Source organism: Acartia tonsa, chromosome 13 (assembly GCF_053477335.1).
Source record: "Acartia tonsa isolate MP-2025a chromosome 13, ASM5347733v1, whole genome shotgun sequence".
NCBI classification, from domain to species: domain Eukaryota; kingdom Metazoa; phylum Arthropoda; class Copepoda; order Calanoida; family Acartiidae; genus Acartia; species Acartia tonsa.
The window spans coordinates 17,658,645-17,667,954 of record NC_137272.1 but is presented as its reverse complement, the minus strand read 5'-3'; the positions used below and the strand labels follow the sequence as shown (position 1 = coordinate 17,667,954).

The 9,310-nt window shown below is 30.2% G+C and overlaps 3 protein-coding genes across 3 annotated transcripts in view; all 3 read left to right on the top strand.

The window, feature by feature from the left end:
* LOC145303750 (uncharacterized) overlaps positions 1–9,310 on the top strand; it is a 101,325-nt gene that overhangs the window by 49,062 nt on the left and 42,953 nt on the right. The window lies entirely within an intron of this gene.
* LOC145335071 (uncharacterized) lies at positions 195–4,996 on the top strand. Its single transcript, XM_080180776.1, has 7 exons — positions 195–253; positions 997–1,032; positions 2,147–2,228; positions 3,325–3,411; positions 4,162–4,223; positions 4,376–4,451; positions 4,878–4,996. Exons 2-7 carry the CDS (start codon positions 1,022–1,024, stop codon positions 4,974–4,976), a joined length of 417 nt encoding a protein of 138 aa, XP_080036902.1. The 5' UTR covers positions 195–253; positions 997–1,021; the 3' UTR covers positions 4,977–4,996.
* On the top strand, positions 5,089–9,277 carry LOC145334903 (gamma-aminobutyric acid receptor subunit beta-like). Its single transcript, XM_080180525.1, has 12 exons — positions 5,089–5,115; positions 5,237–5,345; positions 5,588–5,641; positions 5,866–5,950; positions 6,110–6,210; positions 6,367–6,451; positions 6,550–6,643; positions 6,732–6,763; positions 7,093–7,177; positions 7,676–7,764; positions 8,203–8,253; positions 8,690–9,277. The coding sequence occupies exons 2-12, from the start codon at positions 5,318–5,320 to the stop codon at positions 8,802–8,804; spliced, it is 819 nt and encodes a 272-aa protein (XP_080036651.1). The 5' UTR covers positions 5,089–5,115; positions 5,237–5,317; the 3' UTR covers positions 8,805–9,277.

The following is a 9,310-nucleotide window of genomic DNA, read 5'->3' as shown; positions in this document are numbered from 1 at the left end:
AAAAAAATACTGGTCTACCATTGGTAGCTTAAAATGTATGCTGGCCTGCCATTGGTAATTTAGTCTGTGTATTGGCCTATCATTGGTATGATGTAATTTTTAGGGGCACTATAAAGAGCTTCTTAAAATTATTTCATTTTTATGACAATTTTTATCCATAATTTGCTATATGTTAAAAATGTTCTGCAAATTACGTCAAAATGAAATAAAATCAGAATATATCCTTTTCCAGTTGCCCAAGCACACATTTTAGGTAATATATTTCATCCTTTTTTGTAGCATAGCTATTATATATATAACAAAGGTTTTGTCTGTACTGTTATCTTACAAGATCGTATCACTAATAGTAAGTTCAATCAATGACTATTAAGCAATAAGTTATTTATCACATCATAATAAACACAGCTTTCCGCGGATATTAATATGAAAAATTAGAAAACTAAAACTATTGATTTTTCGGTATTGCTGAGAACTGGGCTTAATCCAGCGGATATTAATCGGTTTCGAAGCCATACTTTAAAAAAAATATTTTTAGTATTAAAAATTGGCTGGAAGTTTATCGTTCTTTTCAGTTGACTACTCAATAGCAAAATACAATCTTTCTCTAAAGTTCAATGTTTAAGGATGCTTTTCAATGTCGTTGTTTTGGATGAAATATCTCAAACAAAATTTGCGGATCATGGAAAGAAAATGAAGTAGCGGGTTTCGTCTTTTTTTTCCATAGTATCTTTTCTCCTGCTTCTAGCACCTGCGGGGGGCTCTAACTCTGCGGGGCTTATTTCCTAATCCTGTTGGGCAATCTTTAACACCTATCGAAAGCTATTGTGAAAAAACTACGAAACCCGGTACTTCGTTCTTTTTCCATGATCCAAATTTTCTAATCTTATAAAGCTCCTGTTTTGAACTGTTAATTGTTTTTTTCTTCCAAGCCCTTGTTAACTTTCGATAATTCGCTAGTTTGATTTTTAACACAATGTTAAGAATGAATGTTTTTAGTTGCAATGACGGAACCTGTATTCATATGGACAAAAGGTATAATATCTATAATACAAAGTAGCTTGGTGTCTGTCCGTCTATCTGTCGGTATGTCAGTCTGTATTTCCGTCTGTCTATCTGTCTTTCCGCCCGTCTGTCTGTCCGCCTGGTCTATCCGTCTGTCTATCTGTACGTCTATCTGTCTGTCTGTCTTTCCGCCTGTTCGTCCATCAGTTAGTCCGTCTGACCGTATGTCTATCTGTCTTCCTGTCCTTCTGTACATCCGCCCGTCTATCTGTATAATACAAAGTAGAATGATAACTGTCCTGTCTGTCTATACTTCTGTATGACCGTCTATTTTTCTATCCGGATAAAAAGCTATCTCACCACTGGACCGGTTGGACTTATGGCTATATTCTTTTTAATTTTGAGGTGAGGAAATATATAAGCACCTCTTCCCCTACCTCTACTCCTTACTAGTTTCAAAAGGTACACCGACAAACGTCCTACTGCGACAAACGTCCTAAACCTCATACTGCAACAAACATCCTAATGCAACAAACCTCCTAAAGAGACAAACGTTCTAATGCGACATCTCTTTAGTAAAACATCCTAAAAATTTTCTAAGATAATGAAATAAAAGAAAATGTTCCAAATTTAAGGACAAAATCCTATAATTGTAAAAATATTTAACAATATACAATTCAAAATGGCGACAAAATACAGGGCAATATTTTTTAACTGAAATTTATAATTTTTTTAATAACTTTAACCATAGGCTAGATATTAAAAATCTGTCCGACAGTTTTCCCAAGGTCTGTGTTGGCTATCAAACGGAATGGTTTCGAGCCCGATACAACCTTTAGCTTTTTAAATAAAAAAAAATGAATATTTCTTCTTATTTTTTAACATTTTTAAATCAAATTTAGAAGATTTAATTTTAAAAAAAATTAGGAGGTTTTACTTAAGAGATGTCGCATTATGACGTTTGTCGTTTAGGGGGTTTGTCGTTTAGGACGTTTGTCACATTAGGACGTTTGTCGGTGTACTGTTTCAAAAAAAGTGCAATTTAGCACAATTTCTTTTAAGTAGCAAATAACTTACATTGTAGTATAATTGTTGAGTCCATAGTCTTCTCCCTGTTTCAATAATAATTTTAATGATATTTAAGATGTGATGGTAGAACACAATGTTTGGATAAAAGTGATGAAGAGGACTGTAAACTTATTTTTATTGATCAATCTTATTATAAGGTTAGACAAACACAGCAGCAAAGCGCCAATAGGTGCATTTTAGCAACATTTTATAATAGCACTTCCCTAACATCAAGGGGCTCTGTATTTGAGAGGTAGGAAATGACAACAACAAAAATAGCCTAAAAACATCCCCAGGATATAAGTGAAGATTCCTGAAATAAAGAACTCAATCGGATTAGTAGTTATTAAAATCCCAATTGAAATATTTCCCTTTATGTTTTTTCAACTTACATAACTTTCAATATTAAGTATATAGATTAAAATATTTTGTATTGCAAATGCGTAATGGTTTATTATTAATGGCCTATTTTAATATGTTAATATTGTAATTAGGTTGGGAGTTCAAAGAAAAACAGAATAGCGTGGGTTGTACTTACTAGTTATCATATTACCTATTTTAAAATTTATTAACTTATTTATGTAATCTCATTGTTGTATCTATTATCTATAATACAAAGTAGAACGATGTCTGTCTGTTTGTTTGTGTGTTTGTTTGTCTGTTTGTTTGTAGCGAAGGATCTCGCTAACCGCTGAACCGATCGGGTTCTCCTTTACAGGAAAGCTTCTCATAGTTCCCGGGAAGGTTTATAACTATTTTCTTGGGGGTTGGACACCCCGAACCCCCCCAAAAATGAAAAATACCCCACTAAAAAAAAAAATTCTTTTTAAAACTAAAAATAAAATAGTGGGGCCGACTAACCCCCCCCCCCAAAAAAAAAAAAAAAAAAAATTTATTTTTTTTATTTTAAATCTAAAATACGAAAATTGGTTTGATCAAACCTCTTGGGGAAAAAGCCCCTAGAGGCTAGGGGCGAAGCCGCTAGTATACTTATAAAGTAGTAGTATTTTTGTCTGAAGATTTAAGATTTTAAAACTTCTGAACTGATAAGGATCTTCTATTAAGGGAAGTTTTACATAGATCCCGAGATAGATTCAGGCTATTTCATTCTTAGATTTAAGCTTCTTTCCTTAAAATACAGAGCACCAAAATGCTAGTAGCCGCTAGTAGAACATCAATATTCATTTGTTCATGATAAATTGGCTAGAAAAATTTGTAAACTAAATAAATTTTGAACCACAACTTTAATTTTAGGAAATGTTACCGCCAGGTTTCCCTCCTGATGAGTTTGTTTATGTCAATGTATCATTTGAAATTCTTTCTGTACTAGAAATTAATGAGGTAGGAAATTGTTTAAGCTACAATAAAGGTGAAACAATACATGAATCCTTTAAATGTAGCTACAATTAACCCAAGTAACCTCTCCCCGTATAATTAAGCGGATAAGTAAATTGATTAGCTAATCATCCTATTGTCAAAAATGTAAAGCTTTTGGGTACTTTTCTCAAATCTTGATTGGTTTGTTCAAAAAGCATTATCCAAATAATTCAAACTTTAAATCTACAGAAGGGGCCATTTTGTTTATAATCATTAAGGATAAAGATCATTTAGGTTCCCTGGTAGCAAGAGAAAAGAAAAAAATTGCATGTTGTTTCATTGGAAGTTCATATCATTTATTAACTCAACAAAATTGATTTTAATTGTATCAACTTTTATAACATTTTTTACTCCATGAAAATTAATGACTTTCAAATATTTGTCATTTATTCACAACAGTTTGATGGATTATATTCTATTATTTAATTTTTATACTGTGTGATTTATCATACTTATAGTAAAGTAACTTGGAAGGTTTGATAAATAGCTCCTCATTTGCTAAACTATTATTTTCATTGATAATTAATTCTTTTTTAAAAATATGTATAGTAAAATACTTTTTGTTTTTATAATAAAGTAAAAAAATTTACGTAAAGGGAAAAATTTAACTCTTAAAGATTTCAACAAAAAAAAGAAACTGCTAGTAAAAGGAAGAGTCGAAAGAAAGAATGTTAGAAGATTCTCTAATATGTGTTTATGTCTTATTTTTTTCAGGTTGTAAATATGTTTTACCTGAAATTTCAAATGCAAAGTGAATGGAGAGATCCAAGACTAAGGAATTTGACAGTTTTGAAATAAGAACATTATATTTAAGATTTTTTCAGATAATTATTAATGCATACTAATGTAACATATAAGGCTAAACAAATATTATTTCTACAAAAATATTTTTTGAAAATTATATAAAATCTGTCAAATTGTTGTACAGTTTTCTGAATCTGAAGAAGGATGCAGAAAGGAACTTAGTTTCTATGGAGCAGCAAGATAAAATATGGATTCCTCAGGTCACAAAAATATATTGAATAATGATAATTAATTTAAGTTCTTCTTTTAAAATCTAAATATTATTAAATTAAAATTACTATTAAAAATGCAAAAATACATCATATAAATTTTGATCATGTTTGAATATCAGTCAACAGGGATAATAGTTATTTCTAGCGTCCTATTATAAACAGCTTTCCATGGATAAAAAATGTAAAATTATAAGATTCAAACCGGGTTTTTAAGCCCCGAGATACTGAAGGAATGGGTTAAAAAATTTAATCTTAAGATTGTACATTTTTATATTCATAGAAAACAGGATATAATACCGATGCTAGATACAATTTTTTCGTATGGATAAGAACCAGTATTGGTTTTGAGTGGAAAAGTTTTATGTCTCAGTGCATACCCATTTTCTTGAACATTTATCAATACATGATATTTAGATGATATTTTTCAACACAGAAGATAATCAAGAAACTGTAGTTGATGAGAAAACTATCATCACAATCATTCCAAATTCCCAATTCAGGAATTTTTTGTAAAAATCCTCTAAATTTTTTTTTTTCAAACTACAGAACACCAAATATGTGTCATTCTTTTAACATTATTAATTATTGTAATGAATAAGTTACAAAATTAATTATAAATAGTTTTAATCTAGCTGATATCACAGCATCTAAGGTAACTCTCTTCTCATTTTCCATGACAATCATGATAAGTGTTTAAATATTACATTTTTTGTGAAATTATAACATTGAGAATTTCTGAATATAATATTGAAAATTCACCAAATTTATTTTAGAACACCAACATCTTTGATGGAAGTCAGAATGTACTGAGTGCAACAAGACCTTACAATGTTAATTTTATATGTGTCTATGATATGATGTTTTATCCTTTTGATTCACAAGGTAACATATAACTTATTCAAAGAGTTAATATTTCCCTACTCTTTTTTCTTAATATTATACTGAATGTTTTTGGCATAGCTGGATTAATAAGAATTTAAAATTGCTGAAAAATATGGTTAATATTGTTCATTTAAAATATTTATCAGACTTATTTAAAACTGAAATACTAGTTATGATTATAAAAGTTTACTTTTTTTATCTGTACATTTTTTTATTTAAATTCATAATTTGTCATTATTTAGTATGTTATGCAGATATAATAATGAAAGGAAATGTGGATGTCTATGTAAAATTAGGTAAAATCTATGTGAAACAAATTTTGATTTGGAATGGCATTTGATACTATTGTAGTTTCATAAATTGTAGCAAATTCTCTTCACACAAATTTTCTATTATTGATGTACATTGTTGGTTATTTTTAATCAAACTTAAAATTGCTTCATTTCATTAAAGTCTAAACAATCTCAATTGTATGGTTAAGCATGTTTTTGTTCTTGTTATTCAAATAAACTAATTTTAGTGCCAGATGAACTAAACTTTTTTGGAGACACAGAACTGAGTCAATATTTCATTAGAGGATATCACCATTGCATCAGAGAAATAAGGTGATAATGATTATACCGTCTTATAGTATTAAAAAATTCATTGTGAACTTTTTGTTAAAATATGTTATTAGAGACATTCATTATTGAAACTATGACTTATTATCCAGTAGTCCTATACATTCAATTAATAGAATTGGTTTTAAAAATTTGATTTTTAAGGAAAGGAAAAAATGGCATAAGAGTAGAAGTCTTGCTTGGTAGAAGATTAGTGGGGAATGCCTTGACGGTTTTTCTTCCCACTCTACTATTAAATATAATAGGTATGAAATTGATTCTTACATTTTTCATTAACAATCTAGTGTGTAAGTCTTTTAGATTATTGGTCTACAATCCTTAAATTTGTCAGTTTGGTTTATGAAATAAGTCAATTAATGTTAGTTTAAAATTAAATCATTAAAATTGGTGTTATATTTCAGGACATTCAACCAACTACTTCAAGCCATTTTTCTTTGAGGCTGTAATATCTGTGAATTTGACAGTTCTACTTGTATTAGCCACCATGTAAGTTATTTATAAAAAAATATTAAGCTATTCAAATGTTTGAAAATGTTTAGGATAATACAACTTATTCTTTATGTTTATTATACAATGATATTTAGGTTTATAAGTGTATCAGATAGTCTCCCTGATACAAGTTATGTCAAAATGATTGATATTTGGCTGCTATTTAATCTAATCATACCTTTTGTAGAGGTAAAACTGTTTAATGTAAAGATTTAATTTAAAAGCTTTATAGAAAAAGGTAAAAATTTTATAGAAATAAATCTCTTGTTTATTTTAGGTTTTATTGCATACCTATATTGACTCCTTGAGGTAAAGAATTTTTTTAATGATATTAGAATTACCCGCCTCCGATCCTACCTATCCATCTTTCTATCTATAACCTAACTAGATAATTACTAAAACATAAAATCATTTATTTGCTTACCAAACAGAATTGAAACTTTTAACTATCAAAGGCCCCAAAAAAAAGGCAAATTCAAAATACAAAAACTGTGGATGGTCTTGATCAATCTCAATTTTGCAATACTCCATTCTTTGCAATTTTAATTTTTAACCTATGGCATCATAGTGGATGCCAAAAATTTAAGGACATTTTCTTTGACTAATTTTATCTAAATATACACCTAAAAAATACCTAGAGAGGAAGATGGGGAAGGAGGAGAAGAAAGAGAGATAAATCACCATGGGAAGCCTAGAAAAGTTGAACCACTTAATAATGATCAGGTTGGCCAATTCATTTGTCTTTTAAATTATGAATTATCTTGTAGAGATCAAGGTTAGAAATATAAGATGCTTCTATAGATCTATTTACAAACATTATCATTATATGAAAGTAACATGATCTTGGTCTGTCTGTCTCTACTGAAGGATCTCTCTAAACGCTGAACTGATAGGGTTCTTATTTACAATGTAGCTTCTCATAGTCCTAGAAAGGCTTACAACTACTTTAGGGTGGGAGGAATTACTCAAAATTAAGGATGGAGGGATTTTACTCTCTCTATGTAAAACAAAAATTAAAAGGGAAGTAGGTCGAATTAAATGGCCCACCACCTCAAGTGCCCCTAGAGGCCGCTAGTTCTTTGAGATACAGAAAGTGACATGATTGACGTCACACATGACACTTTTTGTATATCCCACATTCTTGAATTTTTGAGTACCTAAGTTGATTGGTTATATAGGGTTGAGGAAGAAGGCAGAAATGATCATATTTTATATTATTAGGTAATCCAGGTAGCCTCAGCAAGTGATAAGAAACTTGTATCAAGAGATGAAAAAGTTCAAGTCAATGCCTTGAGGAATTTCTATTCACAGTAAGTTTTGTAAACTTTAAATGATTGTTCCTTTTTTAATACTAGTGGTAACGCCCCCTAGATGCTTCTAGGTATACGAGAGGTTGAAGGGGGGGATGTACAATACATTGACCCACCCCATTTACAAGTAACGAAAATGTTTGTAAGTAGGAATTTTTTTCTATAGGCGATTTCTCTTGGGAGGGTGGTGTTACCCTCATTTAAAATAGTAATAATCTTTCCCAGGACCTATGATAATCCACATTTAAAGAAGAACCATATCGGTTCAGTGGTTAGCAAGATCTTCTGGTACAGACAGACTTTATATTACTTTTATATAAAGATTTTGCCTATCTTTACACAAGACCACAAATATTCCATTCATCATAATAAATAACCTGTTATTTTTGAAGTAAGAAGTATTGTTTTTCTTTAAAATGTTTAATATTTTTTCCTCAGGACTAACAGGAGGCAAAAGAAACTTGATATGGCAGATCGTGCGGCTCACAGGTAGGATTTGTATTCTAGAGACAGCGGAAAGTGTCATGTAAGACGTCATAAAAATACGTCTATTATCCATCTCTTTTTTAGGGGTTTCTTTTCCCACTTCTTCTCTCATCCCTCCCGTTTAGATGTATTTTTATGACGTCACACATGACACTTTACGCATTTCCAGTATTCTACAAAAATAATTTAGCATGTAAGGAAAATAGTTATTTATTGAATCGTATTATAGACAGCTTTCTAAGATTATCTAAAATGAAAAGTTATGATTTGTTTACCTTGAGGGACCACAGACCCAGTCTAACAAAACTTATATTAATTAAATGATTAATTTTTTTGTACACAATTTTAGCTATAATAATGTTCTAATTCAGCAGATAGTGATCTGTAATAAAAGCCATGCTGTAAAGTCAATTTATAGTTCTAAATATTAATATTTTAGGATTATTCCTGGCATTGCTTTGACTTTTATTGGAGTGTTTTGGATAGTTGGACTTCTACTCTATACATACCCTAAAAGACTTGGCCTCATTAACCCTTATTGTGATGAGTTCTAAAAATATCAATGTAAAAAATGTTTGATTGCTTTTGAAAATAAATCTGTCAATCAAATCACTAGCGTTCATATTAACCCGAGAAGTTTGAGCCATAACAAAAATCGAAAAATCTGGAGTTAAATATCCCCCCTCCCCCCACCTTTTTCTGTCTCAACTTATGTTATAGCTATAGTTAATTTTTCATAAATACTTTCGGGCTATAACTCAGAATAGAATTTTATGGGTCGTCAGCGGTCAAGGCAGCTTCCAGAGGTCAGCGAAAAAAAGGCAGTAGATTTATGTAAGATTAACTCTTTTTCCGATTTGGTAGCAGTACTTTGCAGTTATCATATGTATATCCAAGCAAATTCAGGTACATCTGTGAAGGTGTCAAAAAAATGCCAAAGCACACTCTTTATAAAGTTTTTGCTTTAAACACAAACTAATCATGATAATAATCTTACTAAAGCTGATACTCAATCTTAAGAATAAAACTATGAATGTAACATAATATTCAATTCACAAAA

Excerpts from the sequence above, each read along its gene's own strand:
- LOC145335071 (XM_080180776.1), top strand. Across the intron at positions 4,224-4,375 it reads TGGAGAGATCCAAGACTAAG|TTTTCTGAATCTGAAGAAGG; the intron begins GAATTTGACAGT and ends ATTGTTGTACAG. Across the intron at positions 4,452-4,877 it reads ATAAAATATGGATTCCTCAG|ATGATATTTTTCAACACAGA; the intron begins GTCACAAAAATA and ends CATGATATTTAG.
- LOC145334903 (XM_080180525.1), top strand. The coding sequence starts at position 5,318 with ATGATGTTTTATCCTTTTGATTCACAAG. Across the intron at positions 5,951-6,109 it reads CATTGCATCAGAGAAATAAG|GAAAGGAAAAAATGGCATAA; the intron begins GTGATAATGATT and ends TTGATTTTTAAG. Across the intron at positions 6,644-6,731 it reads TAATCATACCTTTTGTAGAG|GTTTTATTGCATACCTATAT; the intron begins GTAAAACTGTTT and ends TGTTTATTTTAG.